This window comes from Diorhabda carinulata, chromosome X (assembly GCF_026250575.1).
Source record: "Diorhabda carinulata isolate Delta chromosome X, icDioCari1.1, whole genome shotgun sequence".
NCBI classification, from domain to species: domain Eukaryota; kingdom Metazoa; phylum Arthropoda; class Insecta; order Coleoptera; family Chrysomelidae; genus Diorhabda; species Diorhabda carinulata.
Genome location: NC_079472.1, coordinates 32,667,202 through 32,692,068, shown reverse-complemented (window position 1 = coordinate 32,692,068; position 24,867 = coordinate 32,667,202). Strand labels below are relative to the sequence as shown.

Below are 24,867 nucleotides of genomic sequence, written 5' to 3'. Positions count from 1 at the left end.
TAGCCAAGTTAAGTTGAAGAAAATGCTTTCTAAAGTATTGGTAAACTGGATAAGATCTGAAGATAGTAAATCTTTATTCGTTACCGGTCTTTTTTATATCCAAAGCTAATTTGTCCATGAAACAACTTATTTTAACTATGGGACGCCACTGAAGACGACAGAATCTTTTGTTATTTTTTTCCTTCCACCGAATATTTTGCTTCTTCCAGTAGGAATAAAACGATCCACATACACGTTTTTAACAATATTTTAATAAATCAGAACCATTGCTACGCCACTGCCAACAGAATTACGAAAGTTTGTTTTTGATTAATAATATAATAATAAATTTATAATCTAGATGACAACTGGAAACAATAGTCACTTAGAACTATCTTATTATTAACATTTATTCACCATAGAAAGAGTTAAGTGACCTCTGGATTCATATTTCTCAATGTATTAACACGTAAATGAATGTTGTAAATTTACTAACTGTATTTTCAACTTTTACAACAGACGCTTCGCTTGAAATATTTCTCTATTCACTATTAGTTCGTCGTGTATTTGTTCTATATAGAAACATGTACGAATTCTTATTAAAATTTACTTTTTTATTATATTGTAATGACGTTGTTAACGCAGCTAATATTTTGGGTATATTTCCAAGTACAGGAAGAAGTCAATTTATTTTGGGTGATAGATTAATGTTAGAGTTAACTAAAAAGGGACATAATGTGACATTTATAAGTGCTTTTAAACCAGAAGAAAATGTAGAAAATTATACCACAATATTAGTCGAAACAAACGTTGATACAGGTAAGTTAATAATTTCATTTTTCCAATTTATACTGAATTTTTATTCCGGAATAGTTTATAAAAAACTTGTAGTTTCAGCTGACAATTGACGTTAGTTAGTTAGCTACGATGTCAGAAGAAATTAAACTTTTATTGTACGCGTACTTAATTTAATATTTTAATTAAAAATACCATTATCTATTCACTATATAAATATTAGGTTAGGATAAAAAAACTTTTCATATAGTTAACTTGACCGTGCGCGAAAATCAAAATTAGTAGATTCATGATGAAATATCACGAATTAACTAATAACATGTTAAAGACGACTGGGGTTTTATATTATACGGTGTCGCAACGAAAAGTTCCTATCTATAAAAGAAGTGAAATACATTTAACCTAATTCCAAGGGAGGCGCGTTGAACGTAATTTTATTGAAATGGAACTTCACTGTGTTTTTTTATAGTTTTTTTTATTGTTCTAACGTAATGTTACCTAGACAAAAACTTAACTGTCTATTTGTACTAACCTAACCTAACTGTCTATTTGTACTCGTAGCAAACTTCACGACGTATTAGCATATTGCCATATTCAACATTTAACCACTAAAAATTCCCCGTATAACCTTTGTTCGGATGATCTCATGACAAGTGGGGGATCTTGATGAGACGAGTGCTTGTTCCAATATCAATCGTATTTAAAATCGATTCAATTTCTATTTCGTTCCTCAAATCATAATTTGATTAATTCAGGTTAGGTTAGATAGCTTTTGATGTTTCACCGAGCATCATGGTCTCGGGAATATCTATTCAAACAGGATTTAAGTGCTCATTAAGTGTAAGAGATTCCGGTCAAGGAGAATTTTACATTTAACTTCTAACCATCAAAAAAAGGAATTTCTGAAGGTTGAAAGTTGAATAGAACAAACAAGAATTCTGCATTAAAAAGGACACAACAAGTGATAAAGCTCCTCGAGCAGTCACACTTTTGCGACAAGGCCAAAGTCAGCGAGAAATAACAACCGGAGCTCAGAGAAATGCGAGAAGTCGCTGTGAGTAGCTAGACAATCAGGAGAAGATTTAAGGCAGCTAACCTTGAGCCAAAAAGGCCAGCTATTGGTTCCAAACTGACCCCAGCCCGCAGAGCAGTCCGTCTACGATTTGCCAGAGAACACGTTAAATGGACCCACGAAAAGAAGAGTGTGTCTGCATGGTACTGATAGAAGAGGACCAGTCTACAAAATGGAAGTAAAAACCGAGTTGGTTCTCATTGAAACTGTCAGTGAAGCGGGGAGATTGATGGCGAAGCGGTTCATTGACAAAATTTAAGGGAATCACGTCTCTGAAATTTAATCCTATCGAGCATTTATGGGATGAACTTTGAGAAGAGTTCGATATAGAAATCCTACACCGAAATAGGACATAAAAACGCGCTTAGTTAAGCTTGTACTTTCTTTACTGTTAATTATAACCATTTTCCATTGTTCAAGATTCTTATTCGTTTGATATATTTTCTTTACCAAAAAATTAATCTACAGATTTTTTTCTGGAGACTTTTGACTGCGAACGTGCGACTTGAGTCGATTTTTTGCTCACTGAAGGGATGCAATTCATGATTCAAAATATCATTGGAATGAGGTCATTGAGGTTTTGTAAGAGTATATTGAACAACAAAATTTTCCTTTACGAAAAAATTCATTGAACAATTAGGTAATATAAAGAAAAAAGTCCAAATATTAATTTCCACAATGTTGCTTCCAGTTGATTTGGTTGATTGGAATACTTACAACAGCTTCGAACAATTATCCAGCACCTTTCAATATTGGACGAACATTTCTAATCACCTCTTCTCTCAAGAAGCAATTCACGACTTGATACGCTCAAATTCGACGTTTGACTTGGTCATTTTCGAAGCGTTCGGAAACGAGGCGCTGATGGGATTCGCTAAACATTTTAACGCTCCTTTGATAGTTTTTAGTTCCTTGGGTATGAATAATTGGTGAGTATAATAAACAATTGAGTTTAGATTGTTATTTTGACAAAATGCGCCTTAGTATATATCGACTAAGTTGGTATTTTGTTTCTGGGTTCTGCAGTTTATAGCTTTCGCTATATTGATATTTCAAAGGAACGGATCGGAATACAACGATCAACTTCACCAGATAAAATACAGTAAAAGCTCTTTATTCGCGGGGTATATGTTCCAAAAATATGCCGCGAATACAGAAACAGTGAATACGGAATGGTAATTTATATGGGATTATGGGGGATACGTTCCTAGGTGATAAAATAAATAAATACATACATAAAAAACAAATATATAAAAAAATCAATTTTATTTAAGTTTTTGAACATTTTGATTAATAATCTTTAGGCTTAGGCAATGGTTTGAAGTATTCTGTAATTTTCTCTTACTTGGCAGTTTTTAAAAGCTCCTTCAATTCAGACTGACACGGAGCAGTCGCATTAGCAATTTGCCTCTTAAAAATAAGACTTTGTTCCATAGATGGATCAATGTCCATAAAGAAATCGCAAAGCTCATTTGCCATTCTTAAACCTTCACTAAGATTTATCAAAATTTCAATTTTCCGCAGTCAGAGCAGGCCACAGTTTTTTCCAGCATGACTTCAATGTGTGTGGCTTCAGTTCTTCCAATGATTCTTTTATGTTTACGATGCATTTTGCAATGTCAAATTTCTTCCAGCATTCCATAACATTCATATCAGGATTACATTCCATATTATCAATTATGATTCTGATGTAATAGAGCTAAAAGGCCTGTATTATTCCTTGGTCCATGGGTTGAAGCAAAGCCGTCGTGTTGGGAGGTAAAAATGACACTTTTATATTTGGATGCATAGTTTCAAGTTCGCGAGGATGACCTGGTACATTGTCCAAAAGTAGAAGTGCCTTAAAGTCTAAATTCTGTTTTTTTTTTTAATAAGTTTCAACTTCAGAAACAAAACAATGCCGGAGCTAGTCACAAAAAGTAGCGCTTGTAACCCATGCTTTCTTATTAGCACGCCGAAACACTGGCAGGTTGTCCTTGTTTTGTTTTTTTGGAGCCCGAGGATTAAACGATCTGTAAAGCATCAGTGGCTTAATGACACAATCTCCAGATGCATTCGAACATAGCAGCAGTGTAACTCTATCCTTTGCTGCCTTAAATCCAGGAGCTGACTTTTAGAAATAAATGTTTTGTTTGGCATTCTCTTCCAAAACAGTGCACTTTCGTCTGGATTAAAAACTTGTTCATGTTTGTATCCTCCATCAGCTACTAGGCTACTTTAGGCAAAGTGTTTATAAGATCTATTTTACTTTTTTTATTAGTCCATTTGACGGCATTTACAAAGGATATTGGGTTGGATACCTATTGGAATCCTTTTATTATTATGTACGTACTTATAAGATCCGCGAATAAAGAAATTTTTAGCCGCGAATATAGGAATTGGGTTACATTTTTTTACTCCGCGAATAGTGAAAACGCGAATGAAGGAAGCGCGAATAAGGAACTTTTACTGTAATCAAAATAGTTTTTTTCTATCTTCCTTTCCTATTCAGTTTTCTCTTCCTCTACTGCCTTTTGTCAGGTTACTTTCTCGTTAATAACGTTTTCGCTGTCTACCAGTTTCTTTGGAAATGACAAAACTGAAAGTTCTAAACTAACGGAAGAAGATCGATCTTATAAATGAAATTCTGTATTCAACAATCAATTTCATGTGGATTGTTAGAACCAAAAAATGACATTTATTCATGGAAATAATTCAACAGAAATACATTTTCCCATAACATAATTATTTTTTTGCTCTAAAGTAAAAGAGTTTGATATAATTTTCGTTTTATTGAGCTCTATCTCCAATCCAGGTCACTTCATTTAATTCTCCGAAAAAAAAAAAATTAAAGAACAATGTCGTTTGCAACTTTCAAACGACTTTTGAACATTTTGAACCTTAATGGGGCGCGATCAGGACTGGGGCAAACTTCTGGTCGCTCTCACCTTCCATGGAGGCATCTGTAGTAGTTGAAATTCATATCTTAGTCTCGCAGGCCATCATATCACCGAGTGCTTTTGGGAATACCTATACAAATATTAGTAGATGACTCCCCGGAATGCCCAGCCGGCAGCGGAGTAGTCGAAGACGCGCACCATGTCTTTTTCGAATGTCTCGGATTGGAAACATGCCGATATGAACTAAAAGCCATGCTGGATCAAGAAATCACACCTCAATCGTTGGTCGAGGCAATGCTTAGCTCAGAAGACAAATGGGATGCAACAACATTCTTCAAGTCCTCTAAGATCTGCAACGCGACACAGTGCGAGGTGCTATGCTAGCTCCCTACACTGATGCAGGGTGGTGTAGAAGAACAAGAAGGGCCTAAATTGTTTTTATGAACCTGCAAACACTCAGCATCAATTGAAAGACGCAGGGGAGTAACGAAGAAGAGTAAATTAACTAAGGACACCCTTGCGAAGTAATCCTGATGGCGGTTTCCGTAGGGGAATGCAGGCCCAATGAGACAGGAGTAGATTTCTGTAAACGTGGTCCAGCCACTTCATGCGTTTAGCTCTCAATTCGGTCACTATATCTATGGCACCGTACATTGAATGTACTTCAACATTTTGTGGGATTCTTCACATCTCGTTCTCCACTAAACCTCCAAAGACTCGCCTTCTTGTTCTCATGATGATGAGAAAAGTGATGTTAATGGTTATTTCAATTTTGTAGGTGTAGCGATTTCGTTGGTAACGTAAGACTTCCGTCCATCTCACCTTACTACGTTACCTCGAATATCAACGGTATGACCTTCTTCCAGAGACTCACCAACACCATCGTACAAATATACGATACAATTTATAAAGAATATGCATATTATCCACACCAACAAGAATTGATGAACAAATATTTTGGCGATGATTTTAATCTACGAAACGTGATGACGAATGTTAGTTTTCTTTTACTAAATTCGCACCCGTTGACGACTGAATCTTCTTTGTTAACAAGCGCTGTTGTTGAAATCGGGGGATTTCACATAACTTCCAAACCTTTACCGGATGATATACAACGTTTTATGGACGAATCTGATGATGGAGTCGTGTTATTCAGTTTGGGATCTAATGTAGATTTTAATACTCTTCCAAAACGTCTCGTTTTAGATGTAGTGAAGGCTATGGAACAGTTACCGCAAAGATTTTTGTGGAAATGTGAGATAGAAAACTTGACTGACTTACCAAAAAATGTATTAGTTCGTAAATGGTTACCGCAATCTGATATTCTCGGTAAGTTATTAAATATTGATTAATTCCTCAACAGAAATCAAAGAAACCTTTTTCACTTCACTATTTATCCCGGTATATCACTTGGTAGTAAAAAAAATGATATAAATTGAGTAAATTTAATACAAAGTAACAAAAAAAGCGCAAAATATAACCATTAGGCACAACGTATTAGTTGTTAATATGGTTTAAAATCCAAAGAAGCAGAAATCCGAATCGTCACTTAGAGCTCCTCTTTTTCTCTTGAACTTGGGTTGTCCTAGAACGTGTCTCCGATTTTGTTAATATGAGGAATATATTTAGATTTCCATACACAATAATCTTTGAAAACAAAGTTAATGGAAGTTTAAAATCGACATAAATATTTTCATAAAAATTTATTTTCTAACGACGATATTGTTTATAATAATTCACTTTGTGTACTTTTCATAAAACCTAAAGATCTAGCAACAATGTTAATAGTGGCATAATATCGTCCAATTTTCAACAACGAGAACAATTCGCTTCTAAATTTGTCTTTTCTTCACCAACATTTTCCAATCTCTCACATTCATTGCTTGTCTTCGTAAACTTGGTCAGTCTATCTGGTATGGAGTCTGCCCCTTTTTCTACTCCTATATATTTTGGTATTTATGCTTGTCCTCCATTCTTTGAATTTGGCCAAACCATCTCAACCTATGGGTTTCATTTTCATTCCCGAATATTTCATCGATTTCTCTATTATTTTATCATCTTCATTTTCTTTCATTGTAATTCCTCTATATTATATTCTTCTGATAATTTTTCTCTCAAATATTCTTAATATTTCTTTCTCTGTTTGTAACATCACCCAACGTTGACTTCCATGAGTTACCATTGGTCTTATTAGAGTTCTGTATATTTTTAACTTAGTTTTTCACGAGCTTCAGGTTTATTACCACTTTGTAATCTTTTTTGTTGTATGGCAGTGCTTGTTTTGGCTTGGTTCTCCATATTTTCTGTGAGATATTTAAATTTATAGAAACCTTTGAAAATTTTACCGTCTATTATTAAATCTTCCACTCCCCGACATCTTCATAAATATAGTTTTACATTCATTAATAATTATACATACACATACACGCAAATCTGGGTCGATTTATTAAATATTTTTTTAACAACTCTGCAAGTCCTTTCGCTTTGTATACTTTCCATAAAACAAAGAAGTTATACGAGGTCTGGCTATTAAATAACGAGACTGCGTGCATAGAGGGCGCCCTAGACAGGTGAGGTAAAAAAGAAGAGTGCGTTGGGTATCTAGATATCTTGTCTATGGACGTCCCAAAACATGTTTCCGTCACTATTATAATAATTGTGTAGTAGCTGTTTGAAACGAACGTGTTTTGTGCTCGTGCCGAAAACTGAGTGCTATAAATTGTTGCAAGAGGTTTAAGAGGACAATTCTCTATCTCGTGCGGGTTTTTAAAATACGGCCCGAGCTCTGGAAGAGCAACCGCCGTACCAGATTGTTTCCAAAGATGAAATATGCTTTAAAAGGGACCCGATTTAAGTCGATTGAAGCGGTAAAACAAAAAACGGCAGAGCTCACCAAAGAAGACTTCCAGCACTGCTTCGATCAATGGAAAAAACATTCGAATGTAGAATAATTTTTATAATAAAACCCTTTTCCGTAACCAGTCATTTTATTTTATAATCAGACCTCGTAGTAGCATTTCAGCCTAACTACGTTCATCAAAATGTATTTGTTATTGTGAAAACGTCTTTTTGAATACACTTTCTTGTCCTAACAATTATCATTTGAGATTATCTAAATTCTAGCTCATCCGAAGACTGTTGCATTTATATCTCACTGCGGATTGTTGAGTACAACCGAAGCAATCCATTACGGTATTCCAATAGTAGCTATCCCTCTATTTGGGGATCAACCCATGAATACTAAGAGACTTATTGAAAAAGGCGTTGCCGTACATCTTGATCTTAACCAAATTAACGAAAAGACTTTTCATTCAGCTGTACTTGAAATTGTTTATAATTCCAGGTAAGTCTTACAGTTAATCAAATTATATTATATCTACCATAAAAGGACTTTTCGGAAACTATAACCCGGGACTAATCAGCTAATTGTGGATCCTAACCTAGAACGAGATTAAGATCACAGTTTCTGAACGTAACGTTCAATTTCAGTGGAAATTTCGAGAAATTACGAGAACTTGGAGTTTTTATTAATTTTTTGTGCGTTAATTCTTCCTTCATATTTATTTAGTTGTACATTAGATTCTAGATGTGAATTAATAGTCTCCTCATATGGATTTTACACTAAAGTTTAATGCTAAAAAGCTATTTTTATACTGAAATATCGAAAAATATAAAAACTACAAACCTCAGTAACCCATCAATGACACTACTCATGTCCCTTAAATTAATTTTGATCCTACTTTAACCTTGCCCAAGAATCTAAGTATTTGATATTTTTTATAGATTTCTAAGTCCAATTACATTTAATCCAATTGTAATTTTTTTATTAAAGATTTTGATTCCATCAACGTCAAGATTAACATAACTTGATCCCACTTTAGACTAAAAAAAATAATTATTCTAGTTCTATATTAGTTTCAAGGTTTAATTTTTTCACATTCATATGAATATGGAAATTAGTATTTTAATTAATTTCAAGTAATTAATAACTTAATAAGAAGATTTTTATGACTCAACACACATTTTAAAAATATGTTCTATATTATTTTGTGACTATTCCTGAATTTGAAAGGTTCCAAAGGAATTTTGCATGTCTCTGTTAGGTAAATAGAAGAAACTTGGCTAACAACTGGGATCTTCACTTCACTGGAAACAGATTATACAGCTTTTGATATCTGTAGATCCAAATACCGAGACACCCATACCTACTATCTCCATGTATCTGTTAATTATTTGTTTAATGATAATGATATATTCCAAAAGTGATAATAGTTGCATTATTTTTATGTTTCATAGAGTATTTTTTGTTTCAAATCAAGAAATCTATTCGAATTTATTTATTACAGGTATAAAGAGAATGCAAAACAATTATCCAAGATGTTTAGAGAGAGACCTGTAGATCCTTTAGATTTAGCATTACACACAATCGAATACACCATAAAGTACAAACCGGCACATTATTACAGAAGCCCCGCTTTAGATTTATACTGGTTCCAAGTATATTTATTAGATATTTTCATGTTTGTTATTCTAGTGTATAAGATATTGAAGAAAATTATAAAAAGAGATACTAGAAATAAAAAAATGAAGATACCTTAAATTACTGTATTTTTATTTTTATCCAAACTTTTTAATTGAAATAACAATAAGGAATGTGTAGTATGATCTACCTTCAAATAATTCAAATCTCGCGCCATTAATAAAATTCAAAATTGACAGTATTTTATTAAGGATGACATATTAGTAGTTCAAGCTCCGACCCCAGTCGACGTTAATTTACTTATAGCAAACAACTTTGTCGTGATACATCTATATATAGGTGATCTGTGGATTGTACACAGCATAGCAGATTCCATCTATCAATTCAAGCCAAGGAACATAAACTTAAACAGTAGCATAAAAGAGGTTTTATTTAATTTTAGAATATACGCCTGATGAGTAGATAACCCTTTTTTCATATTGCTGGTGAGTATAAAAATCCACACATATCCGTGTCGTAACGTATCTTACCGTCACCTTCAGTGGACTGACGATATTCTCAATAAACTACAGGGGGAAATGCGTGTTGAAACAACCAACTCGATGAGAGGTTCGTTGTTCATATAACACACACAAATTATTGAAAAGTAAATCGAGCAAACTCTTTTACACGGTATGTCAACATCACGTCACAGCACGTATATGTGTGGATTAACTATATTTCCGCTCATAAAGTTAATATTAAAGAGAAACCGGCGTATAAGTGAAAATGTAAAACGGGTGAGAAAGAAAAAGCATCGGTTCACTCTGTTTATCTTTTTCCTCCATTTTCTTCTTATTGTTTGCATCTCTCGTAACTTCGACTTCATTGCGATCCAGTCAGAATAGAAAGAGATAGAGTGATATAATCTTATACAAGTGTATTCTTCCTCTCTTTATCAGCTATTTTGGCCTTCTCCAACAACCTAACCTAACCATACCTCGCTCTTTTTATTTTTAATATTAGTTCTATGGTCACGTCTTATTATAAACGATTTCAATAAGTTGCCCCTTTAAGATAGACAACCACTTTTAGCGTGATCTTGTCACGGTTGCGGCTTTTTTTGACAGAACGAGAAGAGAATCGAATATCCATACTAAATAATTTATATCCTAAACGATGTAAATTTAATTTTATGCGTATAAAATTTACTATTTTTTTATTTGACTTTTAGAGGTCACGTATACTTGATAATATTATGAAATCCCAAAAATGGCGACTTTAATTATCATAGACTTTCATTAGTTTACATATTTATATTAATAATTTTAACGGAAGACTTTGAAATTAAATTAATTAGCATTAACCGCTTTCCATATAATCTGTATCTAAATTTACAGGATATTTCATTACATTTTGAATAATTAGCAATAAAACCTCATAACTGATATAAAACAGTATGCTGTAATAATGACCCAATAGATATTTCCTCTGATATCGAGTTTGAAACTATGTATATACATAGTCCAGTTGGGAAAATAATTTATCAAAATTATGGTTTTTAAACGGTTGTTTCTATAAAAACTATACATATCAAAATAATTATATAATTTCGAAATGTTTGGTGAAGATTCCTTTGACTATTTTTTATTTTATTTTATTTTTTTATTAATAAAGAGTAGTACATAGTGGAACTTTTTTTAATTTTTATATTATCAAAACCTTCATTACATCCAAATTATTCTCGAATTATTATGTCATCTTCTTCTTCTTTTTTAATCTAACATCATCACTAAACATTATTCTATGACATTGAATAATGCTCTTAAAATTGAGAAACTGTTGTCTAAATATATGAAAAATGATCTATTTGATCATTTTCAACCTTGTCAGTTTAAGCAAATCATATTTTTGATGTTCACTTTTCATTTATCAGCTCTCAGCACTAACGGAAAAACCCAAGGAAAACTAACACGAGTACATACACTGAACATACCCTAAGATTGGATATGTTTTGTGGGATAAAATTGATTATTTACCTCACGGCGTCCATTTTGACGTAGATTATCTGTTTTCCTAGATTTTAGTAATGAATAGTTTGGGTAGAATAAATATTAATTGCGGGATTCTATATAATTTGTAACACAAATATTCAATTCCTTGAATATATGGGGTGTGTGAGAAAGTAATAAGACTGGTTTTTTCATTTACTGAAGCTTTTACTTACAAATAACAATATTATCCACTTTAAAGTAGTGCAATACATACCAGGCAAGTCGTTGTTCGTATAATTAGAAGCAGGACTTCAAGTTTTCAATTTTTAAGTGATCGTTCATAGTTTGAAATGAAATAATTTGGTATATTTGATTAAATCTCTTTAAAAACTGTTGGTCATTTCATTTGACGTTACAATGTACCTAGTCTTGTGGGATTAATGATTAAGAAGCTAAAAACTTAAGTAGAAATATTTCTATTCTAAAATTAGAATCAATGTAAACGTTTCCAGAAAACTACAGTTACATTATAGCAAAATCTTATGATTATAGTACTACAAAATTGTGTCTGAAAAATAAACGAAGTTCATGTCTCTTATGGGAACCTATGTTGGGTGACGACATAATTCGTCCCCCCATAGATTCGGCTTCGGGGGGTTGAAGAGGAAGACGAGCATCGTGGTGGTCTATCTGTTGGAGTATTGGAGTTTGAATCTTACTGACTGCGCCATTAAAAATTTGATAGTTCCAAATAGCTTTTTAAAAATATTTATTATTACAATTCATAGAAAATATGGAGACAATTACAATAAAAATAAATGTTAATGAAATGAAAGCGAGTTTATATTATTGCTACTTTATATTTTGCTGCAGTTTGTGAAAAGGCTGCCTCTGGGAAATCAATTGTGGGACCTATGCTGGGTGACGACATAATTTTATTTGACATCGCTGGTTTTTTACACTTGGACAAAGCTGTTTCTCTCTCTGTACGCTATAGATTGAATGTTAATTATCTCGGACTAGGCTGATTTATTTATTTTTCAAGTTTCTAAACTAAGCATTTGTAATTGGACAATTTAATTGCGTTTATACCTGAATTTTGAATAAAAAGTGACATATCTGTTTTTTCCGTGTACCCTCCATTTGTTAAATCCAGTTAAAATATTTTAATGTTATTTTGTCCTTGACATTTCTCTTCTCGTATATTTAAACATCCATTATAAATACAGTTGCTTTTTATAGCACAACTAAAAACTAATACTAATAGAATTCACAGTTTTAATAACAAGTTTTTAGTTTGTTGGGTGTAGCTCTATCGACTAATTAACTAAGGTTTCTGTTGAATTCCCAATTATACTAAATATTCAAAATATGTCGTTCGTGATACGAGGTGCATCTAATAAGTACCAATAGTGGTATTTTAAATAAATTAGTTTATCACGTGTCTAATTCTCATTTTTGACAATTTGCGTTTGAATACTTTCTGGATCATTTGTCACTGGGGTATACTTTTGCTAAATATTTGTGTATTTCTTAATTCATTCTGTTGAATCACTTTCTTGTTATTTCAGGGGAGTTATTACACTCTCAAGTTAGAAGTATTAACACACATACAAATAGAAATCAGTCCAAATGAAATGTCAATGTCAAATGTCAAAATGAAAACAATTTTTTTAACCTCACAAAATGTTTTTAAAAAGAATGACATATGCCTCTAGCTGTATTCAGAAATTAATTCGAGTTTTAAGGTTTTCACAAATCTCGTAACTCCAAATTATACAGTAGTCAAAAAAAATTTAACGATGAAAAAAATTTATTGAAGACTTGACCTGTTTTTTTAGTATTGACAGAATATAGACAGATCTCAAATTTCGAAAAAATTATTGGAGAAAAGTAGTTCAAGTAAATAAACACGGAGTGTGATTAGCTTTAAACGAAATGGTTTGGATTTTTTTTATTCTTTAAGTTGTTCTGTTAAATTAATCGGTTTTTTAAACGGGCGAAAGTTCAGTATTTTTCGATTTTCAAGTGTTGGTATTTTGTAGTCTAAACTTCAGACTACATCGATTTTTGTTAAAACGGGCGATTTTATAACGCGTGGAAATGAGTCAAATAAGCATTTCAATCTTTTGGTTTTAATTTTAAAGGGCGCAAGTCCAAAGGTGTTTTTTGTTTAAGACGGAATAAGTCTATAGATTCTGTTGTTTGATTTCTGGACTTCCCCTGTCATCTGCAGTCAGCTGTTAGTGCTCATTTTTGTTTATTGTTATTATAACCTCCAAAAAATTTTAGTGAATGTAACTAAACATCCTTTTAGGTGACACTACATTATTCTTGTACCACGAGGGTGTAGCACGAAAAAGCCCTAATGAGGTTTGCTCTTTTCTTAATGAATAACTAAAATCAGTACAACTGAGCTTCGTCTGCTCAGTGATAACTGTTAAAACCAAAATAAAAACCAAGCGATGTCAAGGTTCGTTTCCAAAAGGCCATTGAGTATTTCCCTGTTCGCGGCCACAGTTTCCTCCCGCGTGACAGGGATTTCGGAATAATATCTAAGGCTTTAAAGAAACATGAGAGCATTTTTAATGTTCATGAAATAACTGACATAATTTTGCAAAACTCATTACGGTTTAATAAGTTCAGTATTCATGAGGTTACATCATTTGATGTAGTTATAGATTTCAAAAAATGGCAAAATAAGTTTTACAAAAAACAAAAAGGAAAAAACACTGATAAGAAGGATAAAATGTACTTTCAGGTTAGTTCTCTCTCTATGTTCGTTTATGAATTTAAGTTAAAAGGATGTTTTAAAGCCTACCCTACAATAAATGATGTTATTCATCACAACTTTTTACTGGCTAAGTCAAAAGCAGACACTCAACACCTTCGGTTAAGGCTTACCAAGGTCGAGTGCCAATAAAAACAGCAGAGATGGAAGATATTAAAAACTGAGAGCCTACTTTTCAGACGAGCATCGAGGATTTTTCGAAAAAATTTGTGACTGGCCAAATGATGACAAATCGCAAGAGATTACTAGCGATTTCGAGGTTGAAGAAACCAACGATGACCCATAAATTAGAAATATGGCTTCAAATCTACAACTTTGATTTTTTTCCTCTTTTAAACTCATTTAAGTAATTTTACTATCTTTTTAGTAAATTGTAACATTGTCTTACAATAAAAATAATAGTTTTTACTTGAAATTTAATGTTTTTTTATCTCCTTGAAACTTGATTTTTTAAAAGGGATATGGATAAAGATACAAGTGTAAAATTTTAAATCCTCTTGTAAATTGAATTTCTTTACATGTTGACACTTTTTTAAAAATATTTTAAGTGAGATATTTTGATTTAAGCAGTTTTTTTTAGTTTTCCCAAAGTTTACTTTCTTGGACTTACTTTTGTTTAAAAAAGCCGATTCAAATGCGTTCAGAAATTATCTATCTGATGGTATCAAAATGTTGATATTGGAATAACAAGTAAAAAAGTTATCGATGAATGATAAAACAAAAAGAAATATAAATAATTTCATTCAATTAATAATTTCTTGAGAATTCTCATAATAATTAGTTTATGAAATGAAGAATGACTTCAAATGACATGAACTGACGTCAATTCAAACCAATTGACGTCTATTGTCATTTGATGTTGATCGATGTCTATTGATTCACGTCAATTCTTGTCATTTGAGGTCATTTGGCCAATGGAAACAATCACATTTTGGTTAATTAAATTAATTTGTTCCTAATAATGCACAAAATTTTGTTAAACTGTCTTTTTTCATTGCCTTATCCGTTGCTTGTGCAACCATGAATGCCGTCTTCTCCCTGGTTCTTATTATCCACTTTGCCTTGGATAATCAACTGCAAATACGGTTTTTTTCATGTCTTAGTATGTAGCCAAAATACTCCAATTTCTGTTTTTTTTTTTACTATAAAGACGATTACTTTCTCTTTCCCAATTCTCTTCACAACTTCCATATTGGTGATGTCGTCGGTCCAGGATATTTTCAAAATACGTGGACATATTCATGGGCGTAGCCAGGATTTATAACAGGGGGGGGGCAAACCATGTTCACGGTCCATGGTCGTTCGAAATGTAAAATTTTTGGATAAAAAGAAAAGGCAAATGGAAACAAAACTGAGATTTTAATTATACTTAAATTAAAGTAATAACATTTTTCTTGGGTTCAAACTAAATTTATCCAAAGCTTTCTTCACTATGCACTCCTGATTTTCCTTCAAAAATTTTTGATGTACACTCATCAAACCCAACCCAGTGAGTTTCCTGAACCAGGATTTTACCCTTCATAGGGTACTGAACAATCTGTCCACAGTAGCAGTAGTGCATGGGAAAGCACTTAATATTAGCTGTGCGTGCCTCGTTGCAGGGAAAAACATTAGCTTCCTCCAAAAGTGCAGCCACTTCAATGTCCTTTAATTCGTCTTCTGCTAAATTCTTTCTCTTCCACATATTGTACCACAATTCTAATTCTGCAGAGACATCACCCAACTCATAAAATGCCATGAAAGATTCTGCATTAATATTGAAATCTTTTGAAGCCATTATGAGCATGCTTGAAGGATGGAGAAAAGTTAAAGCAAAAGGATACAGGACACGTGAATAATATTATTTATCAGAGCTTATTATTTGATTTTAAAATGTTCATAAAAGCAACCAAACGACTTCAATAACAAACAAAATATATAAAACAGAAAAATATATAAACAAAAATATATGCAGAGCAGAAAAATATGTATATTTAGGTACAATTTTTGGTTTATTAAAATTATTTAATTTATTTTTTCCTTTTAGAGGGGGGGCCGAAATATTTTTGCTGGTATGTAGTTTATTCATAGTCCAGTCAAAAAAGACATTTGACTTATGCAAAATTCGCATAGAGCTGAAAATTGACGATCATAAATGAAATGTCAAAAGTCCCCTTCGATTCTACTTCTGCAAAAAATTTTATTCAACATCAAAAGTACAAAATTAAGGTTTTTTCCATTTTTCTCGAAAACAGTAAATATTATCGTGAAAGTAGGTTAGAAAAAAGTTGTAGATCATACAATTCTTTACAAAAATGGTCAAGTCACTTTTTCTCTTACGACTCACCATTCGTGAGATATCGCGGTTTTAATCATTAGAAAATTCATATTTTACATAATATGCACACATTTCCGCACCACTTATGAGATAATGTATTCGGAGCATTTTTTAACGTGGTTTCCCCAGTAGGTATACTCCACGATCTATTGTAGAAAGAAAGTTTGATCAGATCGTATCCTTTTAATTGAAATAATAGTAATATTGCTAATGATTAAAGTGGAATATGTTGTTCTTTTCTACATGTCATTATAAGTATAAAATGATTGTCTAATTCTACTTCGACAATTATTTCTTCGTCTTCATTCTCTTCTTCTTTGTGTTCGCTGTTCTAAAAAAAAGGATGCATAAATAGTCTCTTCATTAATATCATAAATATCTTCATCTGTTGTATTTGTTTCAATATTGGAGCAAGTCTGACCCTGTCAATTGGTGCATACTGGTGAACAAAATAATCCCACTTTTTGACATCCACAATTTTTACTACAATCCGTCTTGGATTAACAAAAAATAGTATTGAGTAGTTTTTCTGGAGCAGACGGGAATAAAGTTTGAATTGGCTCCAAATAATTATCTGTTAATTTCCAACCCCATTCTTCTGGGTCCAGCTCATTGCCTAGCCACACTTGAACTTGATAATACACACGATACAAGTGTTGAAAGGCAGAAGCTGATGTTGGAGGCAGACAAGACAACTCTACTGTTTTATTGTTCCATGCATATTTTACAAACTTCAAATATCTTTATTTGTCTATAAAATCAATTTTTTTGAATCACCACATATTGCAAGAAGAAAACGAATTCCATTTGTAGTTAGCAGATGTTACTCAAGGTTACCGATGAAGGGAATTAGGGACTAACAGTATAGTAAATATTCATTTAATATATATAAGTTTTATTGTGTAACTCACACAAACCAATAGAATAGTTTCTTATTATTATTATTATTTCATTTATATTATTTATCCGGTGACGTATACAGGCTGCATTTTAATGCATATTATGTAAAATATGAATTTTCTAATGATTAAAACCCCGATATCTCACGAATGGTGAGTCGTAAGAGAAAAAGTGACTGGACCATTTTTGTAGAGAATTGTATGATCTACAACTTTTTTCTGATCTACTTTTACGATAGTACTTACCGTTTTCGAGAAAATGGAAAAAACCTTAATTTTGTACTTTTGACCTTGAATAAAAATTTTTGCAGAAGTAGGATCGAAGGAGACTTTTGACATTTCATTTATAATGATGTATTTAACGTCTCTGTCAATTTTCAGCTATAAGTTATGACTTATTTTTGTATATTTTGACTGGATTATCATGTTAAACGTATCTCGAGCTCTTTCTATAATTATGTGATCGTATTTCTGAAGTCTGGTCCTATTTCGCGTTTATCGTGGTCCGTTTATCTATTAGACCAGGAATGGGGAAACTACGGTCCGTGTGCCAGTAAACAAAAGTTAAATACAATTTTCTTTTTATCAGAAATTGTATTCTCATGAATTGGCATTAAAGGCAGTACACGTCGGGCACAAAACCCGTAAGTCCGACTGTCGTCGAACGCACTACCCATTTGAGGCAACTATTTTTGAACACCAGCAAATTGGAATTTTATAAGTCCTTATCTCGGACCCAATACCTAAATATAGTTTCCCACGCCCAGAAAATAATGGTTATGTTTGGTACAAGCTATTTGTGCGAACAAACGTTTTCAATAATGAAAAAATTGTCTTCGTAATAGGCTTTCGGATGACCTCCTTTTTTCATTGTTAAAAATTTCAGTATCACAAATGGAGCCGGCTTATGATGAAGTCATGCAGAAACAAAAACAGTTCCACATGTCACATGTTCCCACAAAGACCAGCGCCCTTCAAGCTAACCTTCTACTTCGCAGCTAATTAAAGTTCAATTAATTAAATGTTATTAAAAATGTTATTATTTAATATTGCACAATAAATGAGTATTTCAGAAAAAATATGGCAATATTTTTATTTTAGTAAATAATGTAATGCCTCAACTTGGCCCGCCATATATTTCGTTAGCAAAAATTAGACCCACTGCAGGATACGTTGACTTTTTCTAATAATTTTGTTTTTGATACATTCAAAGGAGAGTCCATATTCTTAACTTGCTGCTTATATTTGTTATTGTCGTTGTTTTTTGTTATAATTACTGCATCGTCGGCATATCTAATGTTGTTAATTGCTTTCTCCGTTGATTTTGATGCCATCTGATATTTCTTTAAGTGCTTGTTGAATAGGTGAGATGACTGAATGCAACCTTGTCGCACTCCCTTCTTTACAGCAATTTCTTTGCTATTATAGCGACAAAATCTAGTGAAAAATAAAGTATTTTATCGTACTTACTCTATTAGTGTTGAAGATTATAAACATAATATTTTAGTAGACTGTAATAAATAATTCGTTTTTCTACCTTTACATCAAACTTCTGACAAAAGTTGTGAAAAATAATCATTAAAAGTTACGTCATGAGTGAGAAATAAAGTTTTCTGTTTGTTTTTAACAGTTTGTGTCATGTTTGTCATATTGAAAAAATTTTATTTACGTCTAAATTAGATAACTAAAATATTCGTTTTGTAATATTCCAATCGAAATACGTTATAAACACCAAAATGCGTTGTATTCAAAAACACTTTTTAACACAAAAAAAGATTTCGGGTAAAATTTTCAGTAGCAGGAAATTAAAAGCGGCTAGTTTTTTCCAAGTAAAAAGGTATGCTCACCAATTACCGGAGAGGTTAAAAGACATGGATAAGAACCCAAATCCGAAGTTTTTCGACATGGTAGAATATTTTTTCCATAAAGCTGCAATGATAGTTGAAGATAAATTAGTAGAGGATCTCCTTAAGAAAAAAGGAAATAAAATGACGGAAGAACAAGGACAAAATAGAGTGACTGGTATATTACAATATATGCAGAATTGTGACGGTGTTTTAGAATTAGCATTACCAATTAAAAGAGATAACGGAAAGTACGAGATTATTGAAGCTTATAGAGCTCATCACAGCGCTCATAGAACACCATGTAAAGGCGGTATACGTTTCTCCACAGACGTTTGTAGAGATGAAGTTAAAGCATTAGCGGCTTTAATGACGTTTAAATGCGCGTGCGTCGATGTACCATTCGGTGGTAGCAAAGGAGGTGTAAAAATAGATCCTAAACAATATTCTCCTAACGAATTAGAAAAAGTTATGAGAAAATTCACATTAGAATGCACCAAAAAGGGTTTTATCGGTCCTTGTACGGACGTACCAGCGCCTGATATGGGTACAGGAGAAAGAGAAATGTCTTGGTTAGCCGATACTTACGCAAAAACCATAGGATACATGGATATAAATCATCACGCTATTACGACTGGAAAACCGATCAATCAAGGCGGTATCCACGGTAGAATATCCGCTACAGGTCGCGGTATTTATCACGGTATTCACGAATTTATAAACGACGAAAGTCTCATGAAAACAATCGGTTTAGAACCAGGCATAAAAGATAAAAGGATAATAATACAAGGTTTAGGAAATGTAGGATTACATAGTATGAGATACGTAGTTAGGGCCGGTGGTAAGGTGATTGGGATACAAGAAATCGACGGATCGATTTATAACGAACAAGGTATAGATCCCAAACAACTCGAAGATCACAAAATAGCTAACGGTACGATAAACGGGTTCCCTGGGGCGGAAAAATTCGACGGGGATCTGTTAAGTCATGAATGCGATATTTTAATACCAGCCGCAATGGAAAAAGTGATCACAGCTGAAAACGCCGGTAATATAAAAGCGAAACTTATAGCCGAAGGCGCCAACGGTCCTATCACTCCAGCCGCCGATGAAATATTACTAAAAAACAATATTCTAGTAATACCTGATCTGTATTGTAACGCTGGAGGTGTTACAGTCTCGTACTTCGAATGGTTGAAAAATATCAATCACGTCTCTTACGGCCGGTTGACCTTCAAATATGAAAGAGACTCCAACTATCATCTACTCCAATCCGTTCAAGAATCTTTACAGAGAAAATTCTGCGATGCTGGAGACATTCCCATCGTACCGTCGAAGGCTTTCCAAGAACGCATAGCGGGCGCTTCGGAAAAAGATATTGTACATTCCGGATTGTCGTTTACAATGGAACGATCAGCTAAAGCTATAAAGGAGAGCGCTCAGAAACATAACTTGGGGATAAATATAAGAGCGGCTGCTTATGTTAGTTCTGTCGAGAAAATTTTTCTTTCCATTAACGATGCAGGTTTTGTCTAACTTACTTTATGTTTAATGAAATCTTAATAGAATAAAGTGAGAGTTTGAGCGCCTTTTTGGAAGAAACATTAACATATCCACAAATGATTTCTTAATGTAATTCCTTCCTTCCATTATACGTTTTTCCCAATATTATGGTATTTTTTTTCATTCCGTTCTCATAAATTAGAGTCTAAAATCTCCTACAAGGAGTACAAAGATCTAGAAATCACATAAGTATTTGCTTCGAATGGAGACTGCCTTTATCTTGAAGAAGCAAAACCTCGTGGATGAGACAATCTATTACGTTGATATTTAACCTTAATTTTGTTGATGGTCTATCTAAGAATTATACCAGTAGGACACACATCAATCCCAAATAATACAGAGGACGACATAAGTCCGGAAAAAAAATTGCATGTCGGATGTTCGCGAGTTTTGCATCGTTGTCCATTTGTCCAAGTAAATCTTTTCAGCATTTTCAGATAACTGGCACGTGAGCCTCAAAAAGTAGGGTCTCACGAGACCTCATGCATGGATACCTGCCCTCATACACACCCCATACAGGTATAATTCTTTTTCAATGAAGACGCGAGGTTTCTGGTCGTTCCAGTACACGAAGTACCATTTAGCTTAACTGAATCCGAGGTACCACTCGCAAAATTCTAATCTGCGATTTAAATGAGTGTGTGAACGCCAGTTTCTATATTTTTGTTAGTTGTTACAGATGCCGATCGTTCAGAACGCGTCGCGTTGTCAACAGAGCCCATTTTCAAAAAATTTTTCGTTTACACTGTTGAACAATTTGGTAAAGACGAATTTGGAAATTGTTGTTGGAATTCGGTAAATATCTAAGAGAAAAATTTTATAAACAGTCAAGATCTGAAGAAATCGTTACGGTTAATCACTATGTAAGAATAGGAATAGCTAGACAAATAATTGTGTCCGCATGTTATATATATAAAATATGTACGAAAAGATTCTGAAAGAACGAAATGTAGTTCAAAAATCAGGAAAATTGACAACAAATCGAACAAAAAATCATAATTTAGAAGTCTCAGTGATAATGAGATTTCCCCGCTAAAAGTAAGGCTTATTATTGCCAAAAATGTGAGGAGGTAAAATCAAAAGTGTATTCAAAAAGTCGCAAAAAGTTTAACTCAACTCGTGTGGTATGGTAGGCGATATCTTCTGGTAGTAGTTCTTCAGTCTTCCTGGAATTTTGCAGCCGCCAAAATATATGGAAAGATCTAGATTAATGCAGTTTATAGAGAAAAAGTATCCTGAAGGTCATTTTGTGATTTGGTTAGATATGGCAACTGCTCATTATACACAGGACGTGTCGAAGATTTTGCAGAATTGAATATTCCTCAGCTGAGACTGATTTAACGGTTGTAGTGAAAGAGAATTTTGAACAATCTCCTGCAGATAGTATTCAGTGCAAATAATTAAATTAAAACAAACAGTTTGAACGGGTTTTTGTCCCTATGTCTTCTTGACGGCTAATTTAGGTTTGTTTTTTGATATTGTGCGTCGTCTTGGATAAAACGAACTGTTTCACTGTCTGTATGAATGAAAAGTAATCGTACGATTTCCCTAGTGAATTTTGAGAGAACTAATTTTTAAGTTTTTATTGAATAAATTTAATTTTCACTTTTATAAATAGTAACTTGAATAAAACCATTAGCAAATTTCATAACGATCTTAATCTAACAGGGAAATTGAAACATTGAACAAAATATTACATTATAATAGTTCTCCAAGTATCATGTGTAATCTCAACCGGAAAATTATTTCCTTTTTGTTCCAAATTAAAAACGTAGACAGAGAAATTCGAATTTACATAAATAATAATTTATTATTAATATAGAATGTTGTTGTTAGAATGCATTTTACTGGAACCTTATTATCTAAATTATTTGTAACACAAACAATTCCTTTCAGAATTAACCGATATAAGTGTTTGTCATCATATTCCAGACCTTATCAGTTACATTTCTATTTTATCTACATTGAACAAAAAAACAAACATAAATTAGAAACGGTGGAGACCTTCCATCACGGGACAAATACGTTAGGAACAATATTCATATGAATCAAATCAAAATTTGTGTCAACTTGGTAGAAATAATTAATATAACTAATATTCTTCGTCACCCCCTTACCATGGTTTTCTTTTATACTCATTTTGTATCTTGTAAAAACTGCTGTGTATTAAACAATCGTTTTACCAAATTTTTTTGTAATATATAATATAAAACTCTTAAATAAATATCAACTTTAGTATAATACATCATGCCGTACACGGGAGAGCAACGCTCATTTTGCGTGCGCGCGTATTTCGAGGATAATCGATTACTTATTCGAGTTCGACGGTTGTATCAATAATATTATCGTAACATTGCGGAAGCTCCAAGCTATGCAACAATTTTAGTTTGGATCAAGACATTCAATACTACTGGAAACACTATTGGCGAAATGCGTCATGGCCGTTCAAGGACAACAAGAACGCCTGGAAACATTCAGTCCGTAGCATATTCTGTAAACCGACAGCCTCGACTCAACTGAGATTATCAAAAGCGACAATTCATCGCAAAATGCGATCCAATTCAGATTGTGCAAGCACTACATGAAAATGATTTAACAATTTCAACAAAATGTTCTTCAGGCACATTTTTATTTGGATGAAAACTTGTCGTTTTAGGAGAAAATAATCCACAGAACTTAGATAAACGCCCGTTGGGTCGCTATGTCGGCGAACTGCATTATTGGGTCCTACTGTAATGAAAATAAAAGAGGACATGCAGTGCTGTAATATCCGCACGCTATGTCGACATGATACGCAATTTTTTCGAGCCTCAACTGCAACAATAACCGGCTGACACGGTTCTAGCATTGCACGAGTTGTTCCCAGAAAAGGTGATTTCACGAAGAGGTGATATTGAATGGCCAGATCCGAACCCTGACTTGATCCCACCTGATTTTTTCTTGTGGTCTACGAGAATAATCCACAAAATTTGACAGATTTACGAAACAATATTGAAGAAAAGATCAGGAGTATTCCTCGACCACTTCCTCAAAAAGTTTTTGAAAATGTACGCAAACGGTATCAGGAGTGCTGTCAACGTGATGGCCGTCATTTAAACAATATTGTGTTTAAAAATTTTGTTTCTTATCTTTTAATTCATACCAATAAATACATATAAAAATAAGTATGTTTTTTCCCAGCTACAGTAGTTGGGTCGTTATGAAACACCCTGTACCTCCTGATCAAATGAAAGAGGTTCTTGTTCACTCAAATTTATAATGAACTCCTGTACTCGTTTTTTTTTCCAGCCATTTTTTGAAAATAGCTGTTGGTTAATTAAGACCGTTACAAGTATAATCAGGCACTTGATGCAATTTTCAAAATTCTACACAGATTTACATATTATAAACACTCTTCACCACTAATAAGTATTAAAATGAGCCTGGAAATATTATTTCCTTCTCACGGCATTTTAGGTATTATAAAATGTAATAAATTGATAATTTATTATATTACCAATGTAAAATCGATTAAAAATACAATTAGTTATTAGAATAACTGATTATAATAATAAATACAAGTTCAATCCAAAATTTCGCTAAAAATAACACAGTAAACAAAGCTCATATAACTTCAAAATGCGGTAACGTCAAATTCAACTTTCAGTATTGACGTCAAGTTCATTAGGTTTGTTCTTGGTAGCTGCACTGGCAGAACTAGTTCAGAGTGTACACTAAAGCGATCTTTGTTGTAGAACCAGCGCAGGGTCGCTGTTCTTAGTAGCAGTGCAAGAGAACTAGTTCACCCAGTTCACTTTACTGCTTACATTAGTTACGTCAGTTCAGCCAGTAAAGTGCAATAAGTGTAATCTGGAATCTGGATTACATTATTGTTAATACTACAATACTACACATCAAATACAACAATCTATACACTCATGAACTGGTCTGCAGTGCACATACGGGTATTTAAACAATCTGAGCGGCCATAAGTCCATTTTGCAAAATGCCATACCAAACTACCTAAACCGCTGGTTGAAGTAGATGACTAGTCTATGAATTATACCTGACCCCTTTCATCACTCTACCATGCAGGGAGCATCGCCAAGGCCATTCTGATTTCGACCGTCTTGGGGGATACATGTGATTGTTTTAAGCGTTATTGTGAATTTGTCAACTTTAGCTGTAAATATTTTTGTTTGGACTTTTAATATTGAAAAAGTAGTGATGGATTTGGATATTGCAGGTAAATACTTACAAGTTTTGATAAAAATCAAATATTTTCATTTTAGTTTT

General features: G+C 33.1%; 2 protein-coding genes across 2 annotated transcripts in view; both read left to right on the top strand.

The window, feature by feature from the left end:
* Positions 1-324: 324 nt before the first annotated feature.
* The window catches only part of LOC130902488 (uncharacterized), a 46,677-nt gene continuing 22,134 nt past the window's right edge, over positions 325-24,867 (top strand). The window contains exons 1-6 of the mRNA XM_057814678.1: positions 325-798; positions 2,538-2,775; positions 5,504-6,054; positions 7,849-8,068; positions 9,072-9,323; positions 18,981-20,511. Of these exons, the coding sequence (XP_057670661.1) occupies positions 453-798; positions 2,538-2,775; positions 5,504-6,054; positions 7,849-8,068; positions 9,072-9,323; positions 18,981-20,511 (3,138 nt within the window). The 5' untranslated portion in view covers positions 325-452. The remainder of the gene's footprint in view (positions 799-2,537; positions 2,776-5,503; positions 6,055-7,848; positions 8,069-9,071; positions 9,324-18,980; positions 20,512-24,867) is intronic.
* Positions 18,828-20,697, top strand: LOC130901457 (glutamate dehydrogenase, mitochondrial-like). Its single transcript, XM_057812870.1, has one exon. The coding sequence runs from the start codon at positions 18,922-18,924 to the stop codon at positions 20,563-20,565; it is 1,644 nt and encodes a 547-aa protein (XP_057668853.1). The 5' UTR covers positions 18,828-18,921; the 3' UTR covers positions 20,566-20,697.

Bases quoted from the DNA above. Each gene is read 5' to 3' on its own strand.
- LOC130901457 (XM_057812870.1), top strand. From the start codon at position 18,922: ATGCGTTGTATTCAAAAACACTTTTTAACACAAAAAAAGATTTCGGGT.